At 55.3% G+C, this 22559-nt stretch overlaps 1 protein-coding gene across 2 annotated transcripts in view; it reads left to right on the forward strand.

The window, feature by feature from the left end:
- Kcnq1 (potassium voltage-gated channel subfamily Q member 1) overlaps positions 1–22559 on the forward strand; it is a 390510-nt gene that overhangs the window by 95859 nt on the left and 272092 nt on the right. For both annotated transcript variants that reach the window (XM_004654224.2, XM_045150057.1), the window contains exons 3-9: positions 7767–7893; positions 8460–8538; positions 9007–9103; positions 10124–10264; positions 18369–18479; positions 19521–19616; positions 21696–21818. In XM_004654224.2, the coding sequence (XP_004654281.1) occupies positions 7767–7893; positions 8460–8538; positions 9007–9103; positions 10124–10264; positions 18369–18479; positions 19521–19616; positions 21696–21818 (774 nt within the window). The remainder of the gene's footprint in view (positions 1–7766; positions 7894–8459; positions 8539–9006; positions 9104–10123; positions 10265–18368; positions 18480–19520; positions 19617–21695; positions 21819–22559) is intronic.

The raw sequence follows: 22559 nt of genomic DNA on the forward strand, positions 1-22559 counted from the left end.
CCAATCCAACAGTAAAGTGTGAAGGTTAAAAACTAAAGGCCCAAGAACTGGGCAGCTATGAGCAACTGTTTTGGCCGCTGATCAAGGCAGGGCAGACTCATGGTTGCTGGTGGCCCACAGGAGACATGGCCAGAGAGAGACAGGGTCAGGACCATGGGGCATTGGTTCCACTGTGGTAAAACACACACAGTTTGAGCCACTGAAATCTCAGTGCAATTGAGCGCCATTTTTTGACAGCTAAGGTAGGCAGCCTTTCACTGCTCCTAAGGGGGCTGTAATCAGTGGTCACTGTCCCACTGCCTTTCCCCCATCCCTCCCCACTATCCTTGTGTCTCTTCCAAACACCCACAACATAAAATTTCTCTTCATAGTCGGGTTCAAGTACACGGCTCAACCAGCACGAAGCACACTCCCAGTGTTGTGCGGCCATCCTACTTCTGTCCACTTCTACAATCTTCTCATCTTCCTGGAGTGAAACTCCATACTGGCTAAGCACTAGCTTCTCAGCTCCCTGGGCACCCCACCCAGCCGTCTTTCTCTGTGGCTCCCATGAGGCCAGTGATAGCAGTTGCACCAGGAGGGACCTTGACATCCTGTTCTCGGTGACTGGCTTGTTTCACTCAGCACAGCATCCACAGGGCTCTCTCTGGGCTGCATCTGTAGGCGGGTGTGCGCGCACGTGTGTACATGCGTGCGGAGAACGGGACAATCTTGATGTCATTCTTCAGGCACCATCTACTTTTCTTTCTTTCTTTTTTTATTTTTTCATTTTTAAGGTAGGGTCTCACTCTAGCACAGGCTGACCTGGAACTCACTATGTAGTCCCAGATTGGCCTCAAACTCATGGCGACCATCCTACCTCTGCCTCCCAAGTGCTGGGATTAAAGGCATGTACCACCATGCCTGTTTTAAGACAGGGTCTCACTTTAGCCCAGATTAACCTGGAATGAAATCTGTAACCCAGGCTAGCCTTGAACTCATGATTCTCCTACCTCAGCTTCCCAAGTGCTGGGATTATATATGCATGAGCCACCATGCCTAGCTGTCTATGTTTTTTGCTTTTTTATTTTTTTTATTTTTTTTTGAGACAGGGTCTGTCATTGTCCTATCAGCGATATAAGTGAGACTGGTTGGCCAGAGAGCCCCAGGGATCCTCCTGCCACTACGCCTCAGTGCGGGCATGCGCACCACACCCAGCATGGGCTCTGGAAATCAAGCGTGGGTCCTCCTGCTTGCACAGCGCCAGCCTACCCGCTGCGCGGTCTTCCCAGCTGAGGCTGCTCTTCCTTTGGAAGGCAAGTTTCCTTGCGTGCATGGAGCCCGTTTTCTCCTTTGTCCCCATCAGGGACATCGATGGCCTTGGGCTGTATGTGCCGTGCTGCAGCTAACACAGTCAGCAGTTACCTACTCAAGGCCTTGCTCACAGTCCTTTTGGGTGTCACCTCCCCCCCACACCCCATGAAGAATTGCTGAATTAGACAGCAGTTCCTTCTTGTTTCTTCCTTCCTTTCTTTCACGCGCGAGAGAATGAATGACTTGTCGTGGCCTCCAGCCACTGTAATTGAACTCCAGATGTGTGCGCCCCCTTGTGTGCATGTGGGACCTTGCATGCTTGTGTGAGTCTGGCTTACATGGGACCTGGAGAGTCGAACATGGGTCCTTAGGCTTTGCAGGCAAGGGCCTTATTCACTCAGCCATCTCTCTAGCCCAGCAGTTCATGTTTTTTTTTTTAAATAATTTTTATTTATTTATTTGAGAGCGACAGAGAGAGAATGGGTATGCCAAGGCCTCTAGCCACTGCAAACAAACTCCAGATGCATGCGCCCCCTTGTACATCTGGCTAACGTGGGTACTGGGGAACTGAGCCTCGAACCAGGGTCCTCAGGCTTCACAGGCAAGCGCTTAACTGCTAAGCCATCTCTCCAGCCCAACAGTTCATGTTTTTAAAGGGTGGTTATGTCTTTTATTGATGCTAGACTTTAGAGTGTGTGGTGCTGGGAATGGAAGCCAGGACCTAGCACACGTCAGGCAAAGGGCTTCATCCTCAGACCTGCAATTGAACTTTTTCTTTCTAGGTTATTTTTAAAAAGGACAGAGTCTTGCTGAGAGCAGAATCAAGTGGGTGGTAACCCCTTGTTTCATATCCTGGGGACAACCAAAGTGTTCTCCAGGGGCTGCACACATTCTATCCCATTAGGCAGCCTCATGTGATGGCCCGCCTCTTCTGCCTTCTTCGTTACACTTGTCATTGCCTTTTGCTAGCGGCTCTGCTGATGGGCTGGTGGCTGGGGTGGCGTCCATTTTCATTCGTATTCCTGGTGGTTAGTGACGCAGAGCCTCTGCTGCATTGTGGGCTCACAGGCCATTCCCATCTTCTCTAAGAGCTCTCCGAGCCCTTTGCCTTTAAAAAGATTGGGTTGTCTGTTACTAGTTTTTCTTTTCATATGTATGTGTGTGCTGTACATGTGTGTATAGGTGCTCATATGTGTGTGGGTGCACATATGTATGGAGGCCAGAGGTCCATAACATTTCTTCCTCAATCACTTTCAACATATTTTATTTTATTTATTTTTTGTTTTTTGTTTTTTCCAGGTAGGGTCTCACTCTGGTCCAGGCTGACCTGGAATTAACTCTGTTGTCTCAGGGTGGCCTTGAACTCACGGCAATCCTCCTGCCTCTGCCTCCCGAGTGCTGGGATTAAAGGTGTGCGCCACCACGCCCGGCTCAACCTTATTATTTTTATTTTAAAAAACTATTTGTGTGTGTATGTGGGGTTATGTGAATCACAGCACATGTGTGGTCAGGGGACAACTTCCTGGTAAGTATTCTGCCTTCATTTGAGGTGGATTCTTACTTTCCGCAGGCTTCTGGGAAGTTCTCTTGTCTCTGCCTCCCTTGTTGGGGTAACAGCAGCCACAGCTTCTGGCTTATTTTTTTTTTTTTTCCATAAAACTTGAATACTCTAGCCTGAGTGGCCACCGCCTGCTCTGCAGAGTCCTCTCCCCAGTCTCCCACTGAACCTGGACTTCACTGATTGGTCTAGACTAGCTAGCCAGAAAGTCTCAAGGACCCTCCTGTCTCTACCTCCCCACACGAGGCATTTACATGAGTGTGAGGGATCTGAACTCAGGCCCTTGTGCTGTCGTAGCAGGAACTTTCTCCACTGAACCACCTTTATCGGCCCAGTAGCTTTGTTTTTAAAATTAAATTTAAAATTATGCAAATCAGCCAGGCATGGTGGCACATGTGTTTAACCTCAGCACTTGGGAGGCAAAAGGCATGGGTTAGAGAAAAACCCTAACTTGGAAAATAAAAAAAAAAAAATGCAAATTACTCCATTGAGAACCACATTTTAATACCTGTGGCATATGAGACAAGGAGGGTGATGGCCTGTGGGGTGGGGTTGGTATATGGGCAAATGGGCCAGCAGCAGAGTGTCCAGTGTGCCCCTAAAATGTCTGGAATACCCACCACTGCCTGTGGCACTCAGTGTGTAGTGGCCCACATGCTTTCCCTGCTCTCATTTCTTGCTGAGAGTGATTCGGGAAGGAGACCTGGTGGACTCGGCTTGGCTGCCTGGCCTCTGCCATCCTTTCCTCTGACTCCTCAGGGGTCTGAAGGAAAGAGGGCAACTAGCATCTCAGGGCTGGTGCGCCTGTGCCTCTTCCAGGAACTTCATGCCCAGGCCCAGCCCAGACCCGCCCTGCACATCCTCTGGTTGCCCAACCACGTCCAGATGACCACCAGGTCGGGAGGGCCAGGGACTCTCCGTGGTCCAGGCTCCCTTCCTGCCTTACTTCAGTGGGCTTCAGACATCTCCCTGTCCCAACCAGCCAGGCAGGTGGCTCTCATGTCTTTGGGTCACTCCTTCATCTTGGTTTGCATCCCTGAGCCTGCCAGCCACCTAGCTGTGCCCACTCTCTACTTGGCCATTCCCCAAAGCCTAGTTGTCCTCGTGTGTCCCAGTTGTGACTGTGTGACAATGATTCACATTCTTTTCTTTGCATTCACTGGCCCCATTTATCAACATCCATCTCCAAACCTGAGTCCGACCTGGCTCTGCCTGGGAGCCGCTGTGCCCTTCCCGCCATGGGGCCTCAGACATGGCAGTCTTGCCTCAGCATGTCAGAAAGAAGCGGTGGGCTCTGTGTTTTGATGCTGTCTCAGCGGTCATCTGTAGCCAGGAGATAGCCTGGCTGTGATCTGAGGGACAGAGTCCAGTGCAAGAGGGGCCTCTCTGTCCTTTTGCCCTTTGTTCAGCATGGGAGATACTTAGCTTAGGGATAACCCTCTGTGTTATATCTTCAGGGCAGAGCTCAGGGCTATGCTCTATCTAAACGTCCCCTGGCCTTTTGCTTCCTTGACCCTGGCTTTACAGGCAGCACGTAGGGCTCCTGGGAGGCCCTTTAGGAGGCTAGGGTGCCACGGCTATTGGTGGGGGAGTCAGAGACATTGTGTTTCTATAGCTGGGGACTCTCAAGCACAAGGGATAATGGACAAGCCTGAACAGGGCTGGGGGCTGAAGGGTGGGAGGTAGGTGAGGATGTTTCGCACATGAGATCTCCGAGGAGCCGGGAACCCCCGAGAGCATGAAGCACCTGGGATGGGACCACGGGAGGTCCTCGGGTTACATAAACCCCTTGGGTGGCAGTCTACAGACTATCACCCTAGGTGTACAGTGGGGATACGTGGGTTTGTGGGTTCTGGGGAGGTGCCTAGGGCCTGGGAGAGTTGGCTGGGCTCAGCACCAGGTCTGTTCTGCGGACTCCCCAACCAGCACCGGAAGGACATAATCCTGCTGTGGAGTAGGGTGTTGCCGCACGAATCAAGCCTGTCCCCCGGTGTGTATTCTGTAGGGCCCCATCCTGGCTATGTGCTAGCCCCCCTACGCCACGGGGATCCCGGAATGGCCTTGGACCTGAGGGACCCTTCACCCAATAGCAGTGTGCAGAGCTGGTGGTGGTGGAGATCATTTTATCTCTGAACAAACGCTAGGTCTAGCTGTGTCTTGCCTGGGACAGGACTGTTTGCCATCCCCCCTTCCTGACCCGCCGCTCGGCCACACCAATTATTTCCACCTTGCCTTCCCTGGACGTGACAACTGGACCTTCCCAGGTGGTGATGGAGCCCAACTCCCCTGAATACAGGCATTGTGTTTCATTGAGCCCCCACCCCCCACCGCCCCCCCAAAAAGGATTTGAGGATTCATACAAGGGGGTTCTGCTATATCAGGCAGCCATTATACTGATGGATCCCTCCCGCAAGTGTTAGTCTCGGGTTTGGAAGGACCTGTGGCCATCTGAAGCCATTGCCAAGAAGGTGTTTGAATAATGAGTACTAGTTGAAAACAAGAGAAGCCGGCTAGGTGGTCAGCTATCTAATGGTGAGCAGTGACCCACAGAACTGGGATGGAGGTTTGCTGCTGGAATGAGTGTTGTCATATCCCTTCAGGGATGCCATCTCCCATGGAGTCATGGGTACACTGTCTAGGGCAGCGTCTGGGAGCTCCCCGTGTCATGGTGGCCAAAGACATGTATTCTACCTTGGCCAACAACCCCGCGGGGTCAGGTTCTCCTGAGACAAGATGAACTGGCATCCCAGCAGCTAGTGGCTTGTCTGTCTGCTCACTCGTCCATTCCTTTGGTCCTATACCGAGTGCTGACCGACACAAACACTGTGACGTAGCCCATGGGCACCAGCACACTCTCATCTCCAAGGACTCCTCTCCATGAGCTAAAATGCTTTTTGCACAAGGAAAAGGCTGAACCTTCCTTCCCCAGGCTCATGCCCATCATGCTCAGCCTCAAACATGAGTCGAGTGGTATAAACCATTATTCTGTCTTCATTAATAGAATTTGGGCACAATGAGTGAGCAGCGTGCAGCCACTTCCCATGGCAGGCTCCCTGGCAGGGAACTAGCCGGAGCAGGGCCAGGCAGTGTCACCCATCACGGCGGAAGTCTTCTCCAGGGTCGGGCCCCTGAGGGAGGCAGGCAAGGAGCCAGCTGGAAGTGGGTCTGGGAAGCAAAATGCTTTGTGGCTACATGGGTTTGTGGCTTTGCACAGTCCCCATTCACATATGTGTGTGTGTGGGGGGGGTTACATCCTTACCTTAGGCCTTGCCCAAGGGCCTCCTGCTGGCTAGGGCTGGCTGGCAGCTGAGCGCAGTGGTCCAGGTAGGTTCTCCATGCCTTGAGGGTCACGGTGAGACTACAATTCACACATAGTACGCATTTCCATCAAATCCTTCTGTCACCCACCAATATCAGTTGTCTACATCTTACAGCTGAGAAACCTGGCCCAGGTTTCCAGATGTACATCCAGGGAGGATGGATCCAACCATGAGCATCATTGTCCTGTCCAGTTAGACCTGTCTGCCTCCTAGACCTGGGATAAAAGAGGCCTATGTCATGGGCTGGTATGCAGGATCCCTGTGAGGATGAAGTGGCCCAAGGACTCCCTACCTGTCACATCAGGCCTGAGGGGCAACCCTGAGCTGCCCCAGGCATGAGGCAGGCAAGAAAGGGCTCCCCACTTAGGGTAACCAGCCCTGTGGCAAGAGATAGGGCTGGCTGCAGGGTGTGGACAGCCCATATCAGGGCCCCCAGCCACTGCCTTGCCCTTGGATGCTGCAAGTGTTCTGTATGCCACCTTGAGGAAGGACACTAGGGTACTGGTCAAGGGTGAGGCCATACCTTCACCCTACCTCTCACTGTGATCTCCGGGCCTCTTGTGACCGTTCCTCCAGCCCATGCCATGGACTGCATGGACAGGAAGTGGGAGTAAGGTTCTCACACAGTACTGTGGCACTATAACAGGCTGGGCAGGCCTCAAGAGTGCTGTCGATTGCGTTGTCGGTCACAGCCGGTGGCTGAGTCTAGCTGTGGGAGCCCTCTGGCTAGCTGCTGATTGTATTGAAAGAGCTAACCTCTCCACTTTCCTTTTGAACTTGGTCTTCACACCATTCCCCTACATTTGCCCACCATCGACCTACCCTTCCCCCCATCCATCAATCTACCAGTCGGCTCACTCATTCATCCACCCTACCCGGGGATCCATCCATTCACCCGTCTACTCACCTTTCCATCCATTCGTCCGTCTGTTCACCTTTTTGCCTATCTATCCATCCATTCACAGCAACTGTAGATGCCAGCCTGGGACCCTCTAAACTTCTGCACCCTGACTTCAGAGCATGGGTGGGACGTACTTTGTTCAGCCCTGGTCTGTGTGGAGCACACTGTGGGGGGGGGGGTCGTTCCTTAGTTGATGTTCATGTACTTTTCATTCTCTTTCCCTTGCTACTTTCAGGGGCTCTTGTACCTAGGCCCCTGTGAGGGTCACTGATGGTGGCTGTTTCTAGGTACAAGGGAGACAGTCCTAGGAGGACATATGCTCTCCAGCCTCGATTTTGGGATGAAAGGCTTGAGTGCTATGGCTTAGAAGCTACACAATACAGACCTCCACATTGCATTCACAGGTCCAATCCAGTGACACAGTGTCCCAACTCCGCTGTGGGGTCTCCCCTGGCCCAAAGGGCCCACAGCTGAAGAGCAGCAGCTCTCTGAGGGTCTACTCTCAGGGTCCCTGGGCTTAGACTACTGGTCTGTCCAGTTGGATGTCCTACCTGTCCCTACAGATAGTGACCCTGGCCAGCTGCTCTGGGGGGAGGGTTTCCCTCAGCAGAGGCTCCTGGTATGGGAGCCTCACCCTGGCGGGCCAGTTGTGAGTGGCAGGAGCATGCATGGTAAGCACGGGCCTCTTCCTCAGGAGATTGTCCTGGTGGTGTTCTTCGGGACAGAGTACGTGGTCCGCCTCTGGTCTGCAGGCTGCCGCAGCAAGTACGTGGGCGTCTGGGGCCGGCTGCGCTTTGCCCGGAAGCCCATCTCCATCATTGGTGAGTCCCAGCCCTCCCCAGATTCTTCACCCCGCGCTCTGGGCCAAGGAAGGACTTCCCCACTGTAATTTTCGCCAGAGTACCCAAGGACCAAGAAATTCCCATTACTCCATCCATGACAGGGCAGGACCCTTGGGGGGGGGCAGTGGGAGAAAGCACCCATCTTCCCCAGCCCCCCAGCTGGAAGCAGCCTGGGATTCCCCCATACTTTTCCTGGGAACCCGCTTGCTCATCATGACTGGTGTGACAGTCACCCCTGGTGACCATTCGTCTAGGCCCAAGGCTCAGCCGAGTCTGCTGTGGCTGGGGGGGTGAAGGTGCCACACAGGTGGTTCAGATGAAGGCCTGGATCTTTCTGTCGGGTTTATGGGGCAGGATGGGTGCAGCAACCCATAGCAAGATGGCTGGAGATGCAATCCTTGGCTCTACGCGGAAGTTGTTCCCACGGCCGGTCCCTTGTCGGGCTCTGCCTCATATGGGTGGCAGGCAGTCTAGGGCTGTGCTGGGGTGTACCTTCCTCAGAGCCCTGAGAGCTGGGGGTCATGACCAGCCGCCCTTCCCTGCAGACCTCATCGTGGTAGTGGCCTCCATGGTTGTCCTCTGTGTGGGCTCCAAAGGACAGGTGTTTGCCACATCAGCCATCAGGTATGTTGGTGCTTCAAGCTCTCCCTTCGGGATACTGCTGTGGGACTGGGAGGGGCCCACCCACCACCTATCCTCCTCCTCCCCCACTGTGGGTGGCCTCACCCTCCCTCTGCATGGCTCTCGTGTGCTCTTTGAGAGCAGGTAAGGGCCAGGATGCTCCTAGCATCGAGGCAGTAGGTGGCCCCTGGGTTTAAGGCCCATCACTGTGCTTCCTAGCTGCCAGGGCTTAACTGTGCGGACACAGTCTGCTCATTTGCACGTAGGTGACCCCGGACCTCCCCCAGGTGACTGTCTGTAGGGGCCACCCTGGGGGTTCAGAGGCACCCAGCCAGAGCTGAGTCAGGGAGTGACAGGTAGGAGACAAGATGGTCCAGAGTGGAAGGACATGTGTCTTCCCCCACCAGGTAAAGGCCTGATGGGGTCCGGGACACCAAGAGCTCTTCCATCTCCACTCTCTGTCCTTCCCAGGGGCATCCGCTTCCTCCAGATCCTGAGGATGCTGCACGTAGACCGGCAGGGTGGCACCTGGAGGCTCCTGGGCTCGGTGGTCTTCATTCACCGGCAGGTGAGTGGCCTAGCGGGGACAGGATGGGCACAGCAGCCCACAGGTGTGAGAGACAGAGTCTCGGCACCTGGCCCCCAGCTGAGAGGCCCAGGTGGGTGCAAGAGCATGCGGGTCTGTGGACGAGGCCTGAGCCGCGGGCTGGCGCTCCTCTCTGCACACAGTGTTCTTGGCCTATCAGCTAGATGTAAGGCTGATGCCACCTTTCCTCAGCCCGGGGAACAACAGACAGTTGGGTCTTTCTTTTTTTTTGAAAGGCAAAGTGGAGAAAAGATTGGTGAAGCCCTGAAATTGTGATGTTGAGGGCTCTGGCACCTTCTTGAAGGAACTCTTCACTCCACAAGGGCCGCTAGGGACCGGCTAACTCAGTTCTCTACTGTTGGGGGAACAAAGCCAGCAGCCCCATGAAGGCTGCATGGGCCCACGTGGCTGGTTCAGGGTGGTAGCTGGGGCCAGCCGCACTGGCAGCTGATGAGACCTTACACTGGCCACTTTTACGATTTGTGAAAACTAGATTACCCTGGAATGTCATCTCCATGCGCGTGGGTAGCACACTTGCAGTCAGGTTCGCATTGCTGGTGGAAAACACGCCGATCAAGAGCAGCTTGGGGGGCGGGGGAGGATTTATTTGGGCTCACAGACTCAAGGGGAAGCTCCATGATGGCAGGGGCAAACGATGGCATGAGCAGAGGGTGGACATCACCGCCTGGCCCACATAAGGTGGACCACAGGAACAGGAGAGTATGCCGAACACTGGCAAGGGGAAGCTGGCTGTAACACCCATAAGCCCGCCCCCAACAATACCCCACCTCCAGGAGGCATTAATTTCCAAATTGCCACCTAGCATGCAGAACCCCTGAGTTTATAGGGGACACCTGAATCCAACCACCACAACCACCGCAGCTGATACAGAACGAGCTGGTGAAGGTTGGAACCTGCCACCAAGCAGCCTCCTCACTGCCGCCTCACAGGGCTCGTGGACGCAGGGTTCCTAAGTATGGCTGACATGTCATCTGCCCACAGGAGTTGATCACCACCCTGTACATTGGCTTCCTGGGCCTCATCTTCTCCTCCTACTTCGTGTACCTGGCCGAGAAGGACGCGGTGAACGAGTCGGGCCGCATTGAGTTCGGCAGTTATGCAGATGCACTGTGGTGGGGGGTGGTAAGTCTTGGGGCAAGGTGCTGTGGGTGGGTCCACGGGTGCTTGGACAGCAGGAATGGGGCTCTGAGCTATCATCTCTCAGGATTTCATGTTTCCTGGGGCTGGGGCTCCTAATTTCAATGTTCAAAAACCTTTGCTAGGGCTAAGGAGACAGCTTAGGTGGTAAAATGCTTGCTTTGCAAAAATGACGACCCGAATTTTGATCCCTAAAACAGTGGGGCATGGTGGCGTGCTCCTGTAATCCTGTCACCAGGGAGGCTGAGACAGGATGATCCCTGGAGCTTGCTGGCCATCAAGTCTAGCCTAATTTGTGAGCTGTCGGCCATTGAGAGAGCCTGTCTCATAAAAGGTAGACAGTTCCCACGACCCCAGAGCCGTCACTCACAGCCAGCCCAGAAGGGACAGGTCAGAATGTTTTAAGGAACTATCAGAACTTTCAAGGGTCCCTAGGAGTGGGTGGCTGTCACCCAGCCTTCAGGTCGTCCCCTGGGAGCTGACTTGTCCAGGCACTGAGCTGCAGGAACAGAGGTGTTCTGGAGGAAGAGCTGGCCAGAGGCCAGAGGCCGCTGAGGTCCAGGGAGGTGCCATCACACCCGAGGAAGCTGCCAGAGCTGATACCCCTAGTGAGGCTTAAGGGTCCCGGCATGGCAGCAGGGTTTTTCAGGCTTATTAGTCTGGGAGAAGGATGAATGGTGGCAGCTATGGGCCTGGGGGACAAAAAGGAAGAGCTAACACGGGCTCTGGGGGGCCGCCATGACAGTGGTGCCCGTGTCCAGCCCTGGTCTTATTGATTGAGTGCTCTGTTTTGGAAGGAAGAGCCTCACACGCCTGCTAGCTCTCAGGGCTCCTTTCTTGTCAGGAGCGGGAAGCCAGGCAGGCACATGCTCCAGCCATTCCTGTGTCCCCCAGGAGGCCAAGCATTGGCCAAATCAGCATGTTTTCTGGAAGTTTCCAACATGCCAGGCCGCTCAGGGAAGGCAAGGACGTGCTGACAAGCTCCCAGGTTGAGGCAGGCCTCAGCTTCATCCTCTGCCCGCCCTCCCAGGGGCCGGTGTCCCCAGAGGCCCTGGTGGGGCAGGCCCAAGCTTGTTTGGCAGAAGGGCTCAGTCTCCTGAGCAGGGAGCTTGCCTTTGGTAGGGGACATATCCCGGAGATGTGGCAGAGCCTACATGGCGCAGAGTGGGTGGGGGGGTACAGGTCACTCCAAGCCAGGAGAAGTCCCTGGTGGGCAACGGGCAGTGTGGGTGAGGCGCAGCAGGAAGTGAGGGGGTGACTGCCCTCAGTGTGGCTGATAAACGGTGCCCAGCCTTGGCGCTGCCCAGCCTGCCGCCTGCCTTCCCAGCCGTCTGCCGGAGCTGCTTCCCGGCCCCCTGGTCCCCGGCCCCCCGGCCCTTGGCGGAGCAGCGCCCCCACTCCCACACCTGTGCAAACATCCGCCCGCCGGCCGGGAACACGGCCCCTTTGTGCCCGGCTTGGCACCGGTGCCCTGGCCTGCGCCGTCAGCTGCAACCCGCACCTCGGCCACGGTACACCCTTGCTTGGCCATTGTTCCTGCGAGACCCCCACACCCTCAGCTGCCTCGGGGCCCCCCCTCCCAGTGCCCAGCTCAGGGGCCAAGAGTGTCCCTCCAGTTAGCGGCTGTCCCTGCAGCTGTCCAGCGGGACTTGGAGTTATGGGCTGAGTTTCTGGCACTTCTTCGTGCAGTCAGCACTCCAGCCGCAGGACGGGGCGGCCCCGCCTGGGGCTCTCTGCAGCCCTATGCCGATGGGCAGTTACCTCCTTCGTCTTCCCTCACTCCTCCAGAGGAGTGCCCCCCTGTCTCACCTCTGGGCTCCCGCCATGGGTGCTAGTCATAGGGGCCGAGTGGGAACACCCAAGGTGAGGGCGCTTCTCAGGCAGGGTCTGGGCCCCTTTGGTCTCTGCTGTGTCTGTCTCAGGCCAGGCCAGGACTTGGGCCCTACCCCATACCCTAAGGGGTGTTAGCTGGGTGCCAGGAGCCAGAACTAGAGACATGGGGCACATTGTATCCCATGGCAGCCATAGAGGCATACCCACATCGTGGGCCCCTCTCTTGTCCTTTAGCCTGCTGCGGCCCCGCAGGCTCTCAGGGTCCTCAGCTGCTGGCTGTCCACTGAGCGAGTGAGCCCGGTAAGTCGGTGCAGGAAAGCCTGTCCCCGGCAGCAGCTGGCCTCCCTTCCCTGGCTGAGGTGAGGCCCCACCAGCACCGCTGTAGCTGCAGGCCAGAAGCCCACCGCTGAGGCACGGGCAGCGCCACACGCCCCCAGGAGGCTCTGGGGAGGGGGCTTCCTTCCTCCTTGCATTTGGCTTCCGGTGGCCCAGGCGTCCCTTAGCTTGTCGTGCGTTGCTCCTTCATGTCTCACAGGGACGTAGATTGCTGGATTAGGGCCCATACAGAGGATCCAGGATGGAGACCCTAGTCCCCAGTGAGACCATATTCCGTGGAGGAATGTGACCTTCAAGGAGACACAGTTCAGCCCGGGACATGGGTGACTAGGGTGAACTCTGGTGGAGGGGAGGCTCCTCCCCTCATCCACCATTAGTTCCTACAGCTATTAAGCAAAGGTACTGGCTCCATGGGACCATGTCCCCTCTCTGGCATGGGGGACACCACTCCGATGTGAGGTCTCCAGGGTGCCCAAATATGTAGCCTCAGTGTGACAGTGAGGCATTTGGTGAGCACTGCAGTTTTCTTTGCCCTTAGAATAAAGTGTATTTGTTTGCATTAGAGTTTGAGTAGAGGAAAAAAGCCGTTTTTACAAACACGGGTGCCTCTGTTGAGTGACCAGGGGTCTCTAAAAGCAGGAGGTTCCCTGGCTTATTTACCCTAAGTGCTTAAGTGTAGAGTGAAAAGGCTGGAGCCCCACCCTGTATTTCAGCCCCTTATAAAACTCACTCAACCCAAGGCCCTTTTACTCTTCACCTGTAGTAGTGTCTGGAAGGTTCCCACCTCCCAGAGCCAGGCCAGGGGTCCTGGGGCACAGGCGTGGCTCCCTGACATTCGCGCACGCACACGCGCGCGCACACACACACACACACACACACACACACACACACACACACCCCATGGGGCTGTCCATAAGAGGGGCCACTCTTCCAGGGCCTCTTCTGATGCCGGCAAAGTGAGGGCCCAAGGCCCGGGCTGCCAGCGCTCAGGTTCTTCCTGTTGGCATGGGGACTGAGACAACCGGGCAGCGAGAGGAGAGGGCCTGCAGGACCCTCATCCGAGTGCCCTCCCCAAAGGAGGGGCCTTTATAGCTGAGCTTCGTAGGAGGAATGGAAGTCCAAAAGCATGCCAGTCTTGTATCTGATTCCCTTGGACAGTACCGGGGATCCAGTGAGGCTGATGTATATGAGTAATTTCCACTAGGGGTACAGGGGTTCAGCTCATGCTATTGAGCAGCTATCCTTGGAACCATAGCTGCTCTTTAGCTCACAGAAAACAAAGACAATGTAAAGAAACAGTGTAATACAAGGGGATGGGGTGACGCTATGAAGCCAGGACAGAGCCAGATGACGCGGCCACACTCTTATCCCACCTCTACGATGGGCCAGCCAGTCCTGGGCCGGTTAACCAGCCTGTCTGAACCCATCTGTGCAATGAGTATAATAAGAGATCCAAGTCAGTGAGTTTTCGGAAAGTTCAGGCACCAACTGGAGTTGCTGTCTGTCAGGGCTTCTGGGCTAGACCTCCCACCTACGAGGGTAATTCTTCAAAAGGAAGGGATACGGTAACACCAGTGTGGCTTCTCAGGACTGAGGCTGAGACAGGAGGCTCCTCCTGTCCTTCACTGTTCCTCAGATGTGGGGGCCACAAGGATGAAAAGGGCTGGTCTGCGTGGCCGGCATCACAGGTCCTGTCACCCAAGTGGCCATCTGTGGGTTTCACGTGCCTGATTGGTGGCTGAGCCCATAAGGTCTCCCTCTGTCATCGCCTGGGAGTCTGGCAGATCTGGCCTCCCTGCCACTGGGGACAAGTTCAAGGCAGGAAGATTATGAAATGGCTGATTCCTGAGTTGATACTTGTGACTTCAGGAAAAACAAGTCGGCAGGGGGTGAGCCCCTGGGGTGCTTGGTTACTGGACAAGGACAGTGGGTGGCAGCCTGGACCAGGGGGGGGGGGGGGGAAGAGCACTGGTGGGGAGTGCCTTCCACTGAGGGCCAGCCAGCATGCAGGCCAGTGCTGTGGCCCACCCTGGGGATGAAGGGGCAGCTGGGACCCTGCAGAGGCAGCATGGCCTTGGGCCTCTCACCTCTCTAAGTAGCTGCCTCCCTGCTTACCTTTCCCAGCCTGGCCCCCTACCTAGTCTTTCCTCCTGGCTCCCCCTCCCCATCTGCCCTTTTGTGGAGATGTTTTTCCTGTTTTATTTTTTAAAATATTTTTATCTATTTATTTACAAGCAGAGAGAGAGAGACAGAGGGAAGAAAGACAGAATGGGTGTACCAGGGCTTCTAGCCGTTGCAAATGAACTCCAGGTACATGTGCCGCCCACTTTATCCAGCTGGCTTTACGTGGGTACTAGGGAAACAAACCCAGGTTGTTAGGCTTTGCAGACAAGCACCTTAACCACTAAGCCATCTCTTTAGCCCTTGTTTTATTTATTTATTTTTAAATAGGTCTCATGTAGCCCATGGTAGTCTCAAAGTTGCTGTATAACCGAGAATGACTTTGAGCTCTCAGTCTTCCTGCCTCTGCTTCCTGAGTACTGCGATTGTAAGCGCGTGCCACCACACCTAACTCGTGAGGGTTGTTTTCTTAGAGATGACTTAGACTTTTAAAAGTATTTTACTAAAATGTTAATGAATAATGAAAATGATTTCAAATAACCTGTTGCTGTTATTATTATTAACATTAAAATAATGCCTGCATTATTGTTCCAGCACCTGTGTGTGATGATGTAGTGTGTGTGCGCCCACCCTGAGGCTGACCCTCCTGCAGATGGCTGCTCAAGCTATCTGCTCCTGGGACCCCTTTACATTCTTAGCAGAGTCCTTTGTTTATGAAGTTAGATCAATCAGTACTTAATAAAACACACACACACACACACACACACACACACACACTCGTACGTACATGAAGGTTAAAGGACCACTTTGAGTGTTGTTTCTCGGATATGCATTCCACCTCTTTTGAAACAAGATCTCTCACTGGCCTAGGACTTGCCAAATAAGCTATACTAGCCGGCCAGCCAGTCCCAGAGATACTGCTATCTCTACCTCCCCAGTGCTGGGATTACAAGGATCCAGCTGTTTTATGTGGGTTCTAGGGACTGAGTGCAGGCCCTTATACTTGTAAAGCAAGCATTTTATCAACTGAAATATCTCCTCAGCCCCAAACAGACATTTTATAATTCTCTATCTATTAAAATAACCACAGACGCATTATGTTTACATACATGAAATAACTTTATGAATAGTTACGATGTTTCCGACACGAATCTATCAGTGGAAGGAAAGTATGCATTTCTATAAAACTTCTGCTTAGCCCCACGTGGTCACAGCAGCAGCCCACGTGAGTAGATGCAGCAGGCATGATTCAGTGATAGGTCGGGTCCTGATCCAGCCATGCCACACAACCCCCCAACCGCCCGTCTCTCAAGACAGTAGAGGTTCCTGAGGGCCCTGTAAGAACCATGTGGCATTCTACTCTGAGCCCGGCCCTGTGTGGACAGCCATCTGCACTGACTGTGAACATGTGTAGCCTACCCCACGACTCCTAGCTCCCCCCCTCACCACCTCTCTGCTGGACTCAACCTCTCTGCCCCAATGCTTGCCTTCAAAATGGTTGCTCGAGCTCTGGGGTGCATATCACATGGCCCTCAGGGCCAGAGGACTCGGGTAGGCCCTTTCAGCCTGGTAAGAACTAGATGTTACCAGATCTCCAACAGGGTCTTAAGGGCTAACTGTGTGTTTGTTGAGTGTGACCGTCCATCCTTATGAGACATGGGCCACCTTTGTGTGCACACTCTTTGATGTAGCCTCAGCAGATGTTTATAGGGTGGACGGATGAGCATGCGAGAATGCCAGGTCATCCACTGAGCCCCTCTGGGTTGTGGTATCACCAGGTGGGATCCCTCCCTGGGCAGGGTAGGTACAGTGGCTTGGGTGCCCTCTCTGGTGGCAGCCTGGGTGTGCCTTTACAAAATGGCCCTTCCAGTATGCCTGCTGCCTTGAGAAGACAGCTGTGGCCCAGCCCTCACATGTGGGGTGCAGGCCCTCTGTGAAGGCACTGCCTACACAGGACCTTGGCTCCCTTGGGACCGCTTATCTGCAACCCACAAGCAGCCTTGTTATTGAGCCCAGGGAATGGCCTGGCTCCAACTCGGAGAACCTGGGCTGTTTCAGGTGTGTATGTGTGCGTGTGTGTGTGCATGTATACGTGTACAAGATGTCTGGCTATCAGGCATGGATGGAGGCACCAGACCTTTCTGTGACCTTGGGTTGTGTGCATATGTGTGTAATGCCTGTGACTGTCCCCATGGTACCTTAACACACAGTCGATGCATGCTTCAGCATGTGTGTGCTCGTATGTGCACGTGTGCGGGTGTCCCCAACTCCATGTGAGGCACATTTGTGAGGGTGCGTCCACATACACAGAGCAGGGTGGTCCCTTTAAAGGACCCGGCAGTAAGTGGCTTCCCATGCACTCTGTATGTGTGGGATGTAGATGGCATTTCCAAGGACAGTGACATTACAAGGAAAGCGTCCCTGTGCGCAGTTGGAGAGGATGACTTGTGTAGCCCTGCCACCCAGCACAACACTGAGGGGGTGGCCAGGCCTCGGCCGGGGCCTTACCTGTCATTTCCCTTCTGATCACCGGGAAGAAAATGTACCCGTTGCTTCGTGGCCTGTCAACAACCGACGAGGCCTCACATGTGAGGCCCGCGCGCCCGCAGACAGAACGCAGTTTGTTGCTCTGCAGTCACTGCTGTTGTCGGTGTCTGCCACTGGCTCTGCTCTAACCACCCCGAGCTGTCAACTGTGTTGTGGGTGCCTGTCCACATGTCCTCACGTTCATGTGAATGTGCCTGGCTGGCTCTGGCTCTGGCTCCCAGGTCTCTCCCTTCTCCTCCTCCCTCAGGTGGCCCAGGGCATTGGCACTTCCATCCTGGGCTTTGCCTTCAGTTGGAGTCTGTTACATAGGGCTCCTTAGGCCCCATCTCGCTGGCCTTGTGGGGCAGCGGGTCACTTAGTGGCTTCCACTGCTGGCCCCAGCAGAGGTGGTTGTTACTCAGTCCCCAAGTGTCGAGAGCTGAGTCATCCACAGCGAACAGGCTGTGAAGATCCCAGGTGGCAAGCCCCTACCTGACTGGCCTGGCTCAGCTGCAGGGCTGGTCTGGGCACCAAACCGCCACCTTGGTGGCCAGTTGTGAGACTGTGTCTCCCCAACAGGCCAAAGGCAGCCACATTGCATACCCGGGCTATAACCTGGTAGCCTGGGCACAGCCAGGGTGGGCTCCCAAGTCCCTCAGCAGAAGCCCCAGGAGCAGACTTCAGATGTCAGCAGGGGGCAACATGGGGGGGGGGCGGCCCCTAGCTCCTATTGTCCCACCACACACCCTGGACAGCGGCTCCCCCACTGAGAAGAAGGCTAGTGCCTTGTCTTGTTCTCTCAGAAAAGGAAAAATGAAACATCTGGAGCCCTGGGCTGGTGGCAGGAAGCAGCGTGTCAGCCCTGTCCCAGCTCTTTGTGGACAGACAGCCTCAGAGGGAGCTTCCGGCCTCCTGGGGGCCAGTGCACAGCAACGTCGGTGGCCGGGACAGGGCTTCTTGGGCTGGGGCAGGCAGGGTGGCAGGAGGTCTGGCCCCTGTGGGTGGGCTTTGAGCCGTATGCCCATCCTGAAGCCACCGGGCTCTCTGGAGCCTCAGGGCTGTGCAGTCTGTGTCAGGGGCCTCGGGGGTCTTGAAGTGACCCACTGCTCTTCCTGAGCATCTGCAGAGTGCTGCTGTCTTGGTGGCTGGGGTGGGGGTGGGGGGTCTTAAGTTGGCCTTTCTGGTCATCAGGGTTTGGGGTTGGGGCCGGGCAGGAATCCTTCCTGAGATTCTCAGCACACCAGCCATTGATTATTGCCCTTCTTCCTCGCAGGTCACAGTCACCACCATTGGCTACGGTGACAAGGTACCCCAGACGTGGGTCGGGAAGACCATCGCCTCTTGTTTCTCCGTCTTTGCCATCTCCTTCTTTGCGCTCCCAGCGGTGAGTGTCTATCAGACCTCTCTCCCACCTCCCACCTCCCACCTGTCCCTGTCTCCCCCACCCCCTGTCCTCAGAGGTCCCTCAGAGCAAAGCGGGAGGTGGCCAGGTATGGTTCTCCACACACACTGTGGGGTGCAGGGGAGTAGCTGTACTAACCCACGGCTCTGTGTTACACCCAGGATGGGGTGTGTCCTGCATCCTTTCCAGAAATAGTAGACTGAGGGTAGAAACGCAGGTCTACACATATGTGGGTGCATGTACAGCATGTGTGTAGGTAGAAAATACTCTGTGTGCATGTGCATGCATGTCTTCTACATATGTGTGTAGGTACTGTGCATACATGTGTTGCATGTGTGTTTCTGTATATGTTGTATTTGAATAGCATGTGCTCACTGTGTGTCCCGTGTACATATATGGGTGTTACATACATGTATTTGTGTTCGTGTGTACACTTACACGTGTGCACAGCCTTGGGCTCCAGGGTGTATTTATGCATCACGTGCCTCTGTGCACACACAGGAGGTTCTCTGTATGTCCGTGTGTATATCTATACATGTGCGATAAATGGGGTGCTGTGTGAATATGGCCCTCTGCCCTCTGCTGTTGATCCCCTCAACCACCCTGGCTGCATCAGCTGTGGGTCGCTTGTTGACGACTGTCATTGACTCCTGTCCCCACCCTAGGTGTGTGGCCTCAGCTCAGACACAGGCATATGGTCTCTAACCCACCTGGCTCCCTGCAGGTGTTGCCTGGGAATGGGTAGAGAGGTTCCCCTCCCTTCTGGAGCCAGGCCTCATACTAGATCAGCCCTGGGAAGTGGGTACTGCCTCCCCAGCTGGTCAGATCAGGCAGACCCTAGGGGTTGGCCTCGCATGGCACCCACCTCGGTGACACCTGCATCACTATAGCATCTTCCTCAATGCACAGGCCTGGTCAGGGGTGCTTATGGCCTTTTGCTGTGCCCCAGGTTCCTTGTCCTGAGGCTGGACACTGGCCAGTGTGGACTGTGGGACAGTTAGCCTCACTTCTGTGCCTTCCTAGGGGATCCTCGGCTCTGGGTTTGCCCTGAAGGTCCAGCAGAAGCAGAGGCAGAAGCACTTCAACCGGCAGATCCCGGCCGCTGCGTCACTCATCCAGGTGCACGCCCCCAGCCTGGCCCCAAGGCTTTTGCTGGGGCCATGTTCAGCCCTTGCATCCATCTGAAGGTTGGAACTGTCCTTGTCCTGTGTCCCCCCAGCCTATGAGACATGGGAGCATTTTACTGTGGACCCCCCTCTCACGGCACAGACTCCCCTGTCCCTTTGGGAAAGTGCTTGCTCTTAGGGGTGTGGGACCGCCTCCCTCCATGGTATTCCCATTGAGAGCCTCACGGGCAGGCTGGGAGCAAGGCGGACCATGGCCCCTTTAGGATCGATGTAGTCAGTCTGTGCCCCTCCTTACCTTCTGGTCAGCTTCTGGTGACAGAGCTGAGACTCGAGGGAGGAGAAAGGGGGAGGTCCAGGTACCTGACTTCCTAGGGAGCCCAGGGACCCAGCCTGTACAGTGGCAGTGCCTGTAGCAGACCCAGGATCCCTTGGAAATAGAGCTGCCGGGTGAAGAAGTGAGGATCAGTGTTCAGACAACATGGGCCATTTCTACACTCACAAGGCTAGGAGACAGTGAAGACTGAGCCTGAGAAATGGAGAAGGTTCTAAAGGTAGCTAGGGAGATGCTGGGCTCTGCACCTGTGTCCCAGACCCTTAGGGATACACCAGAGAACAGGGCCACCCTTTGGGCATAAGACATAGTCACAGAAGCCATTTAGAAATCACTAGGAGGGGGTCAAGTAGGAGGCTAGAGTTGGCTGGGGCCAATGTGTGGCTGTGGACACGATCCTCTCCCCAGTGTGGTGGTGGTGATGCCTCTGAGCTGAATGTCCCACTGGGAGCCAGGATGGTCCCAAGCTGGCTGTGGCACCCATGCAGGTGGTCTGCTCCAGGCAGGGATCCATGCAAGAGGTCTCATGGTTCTTGCCCAGGCTTCTGCCATAGTTCTGAGCTCTACCTTGTTCCCGAACCAGCCACTCGGGGCCTGGGTTTTCTGTGTGGACAGGAAGAACACAGCGGAGTGTCATGGTGCTGTGTTCCCTGCAGACCAAGCTGCATAGCCTACGGTTTCTCATCTTTAGAAGACTGTAAATCAGGCCTCTTAACCCACACGAGCCATGTGGCCAGAGTGTCCAACAGGCAGCACCCGGGTTCCCTGACCAGCATCAAAACGGCTCTTGGGGAGCCACACCACATGTGGACGAGGCCCCTTGGAAGCCACACCCGCTGTGGCAGATGTGCTGGGGCCCGTGGTGGCAGGGGTGGACAATATGGGGTGTACAGGAGAGGGACTTCGGACTGTTGGGGACAGTGAGGCACGGAGCTGGTGCGCAGTGTGTTCGTAGGACATGCAGCCCTCAGAAGGGCCCCCCTAAGTGCTCCAGGTCACAGCACCTGTGCCAGACTCTTGTCTTGTCAGCAGGGAGTCTGGATGCAGGCACCTTCAACTTGTCCCTCTGTCTTATGCTAGTAGGGCCAGAAGTGACAAGGACACCATGATATTTCCTCATATGAGGCTCTGGGACCTGTTCCTGTCACATCCCCCCTGGGGGGGGGGGTCCCCATATTACCCACCTGGGCTCCCTTGGGTCCCTGCCAGTGCCTCCTCCTCTGGTTCAGCCTGCTTGTTGTGACTGCCAGAGGTCCCTCTGAAATGTACGCCAAGCCAAAGGCTTCACCCGTAGGCATCTGAGACTCCCCACAGCAACAAGGGTGGCACTTGAGGCTCTGGGAAGACTCTCTTCCTGCCAGCCTTGGGTACCCTGCTCCACAGAGGCCAGGGTAGCCCTCTCTGCAGTCCTTCCCCCCAGGGTGGACACTGGCTGTCTGGTTTCAGCCTCCCTGTGTGGGTCTGACCTGAGAATCTCCGTATGTGTAGGCCTGGATTAAAGCCACTCTACAAGAGGTACTGAGGACATGGATAAAAATGTTGGTGGCATCTGACCTCTGAGTGATAGGCAGTTGGCATATGAGGCAGTGTCCTTCCTGTTTCAGGAGGGAATGAGCCAAGCTATTAGGGCAGGGGTTCTAGAAACTGCTGGGCCTAGGGATGTAAGAGGGGTGACAGCTTTCCCATGTGGCCCCAATGGGTATCTAGACAGATGACCCATCTCTAACACTTCAATTTCAGACTGCATGGAGGTGCTATGCCGCTGAGAACCCTGACTCCTCCACCTGGAAGATCTATGTCCGCAAGCCTGCCCGGAGCCATGCCTTGCTGTCCCCTAGCCCCAAGCCTAAGAAATCTGTCATGGTAACCAACCCCAATAATCAGCAGGGTGGGGGCTGCTGTGAGCAGGTGGGGAGTCTGTGAGGATCAGGCACGGGGGAGTTCACTCAGTGTGTTCTGTACTGGGGTGTCACTGTCAGTCTGGACTTAGAGAAGTCAGTGCCATGCGGGGTCCCTGCCATCCTCTGTCTCCCAGCCTCCAGCTCATGCAGGCTCGGCCACTCCAAGACCAGGATTAAAGAAGCCCCAAGAGCACTTTGGGAGCAGGCTGGGCCAGCTTCCAGTCAGCTGTGGGGCAGGAAGTTGTCGGGAGGACCCAGGTGGTGGGCTTTCCTTGCTGGGAGGCGCATATGGTAGAGGTGTTCATTCAGGGCCGAGGGTGAGGGAAGGTCTTTCGTTTCTGGGTAGGAGTCCTTTGTGACCGAGGACGTGAAAGATCAGGGCTTGACCCTTCCTGGCCCACACCCATACCCTTCTTGAAGACTCTTAGCCTTTCCAGCTTCCAGCTGCCACTGGACCCTTGAAGCTGCAGTCGCCTCTGCCCGAGCGTTCTGCCCAATTTCCACATAGCCTGCTCCCTCGCTTTTTCCAGGTGACCGCCTGGAAGAGGTCCCAGTGCCCTACTGTGTCCTCCGTCACATGCCAAGCGGCCTCCACTCGGGCTCATTTGTGTGTTTAATGCTTGGTGATGGTCTACCTGCCTGCCCACCTGTCCGCCTCCCCCTACTGGGTTTCAAGTTCACAGGGCCACACCTGGTCCACCCT

This window comes from Jaculus jaculus, chromosome 1 (genome assembly GCF_020740685.1).
Source record: "Jaculus jaculus isolate mJacJac1 chromosome 1, mJacJac1.mat.Y.cur, whole genome shotgun sequence".
In the NCBI taxonomy this organism is placed as follows: Eukaryota; Metazoa; Chordata; class Mammalia; order Rodentia; family Dipodidae; genus Jaculus; species Jaculus jaculus.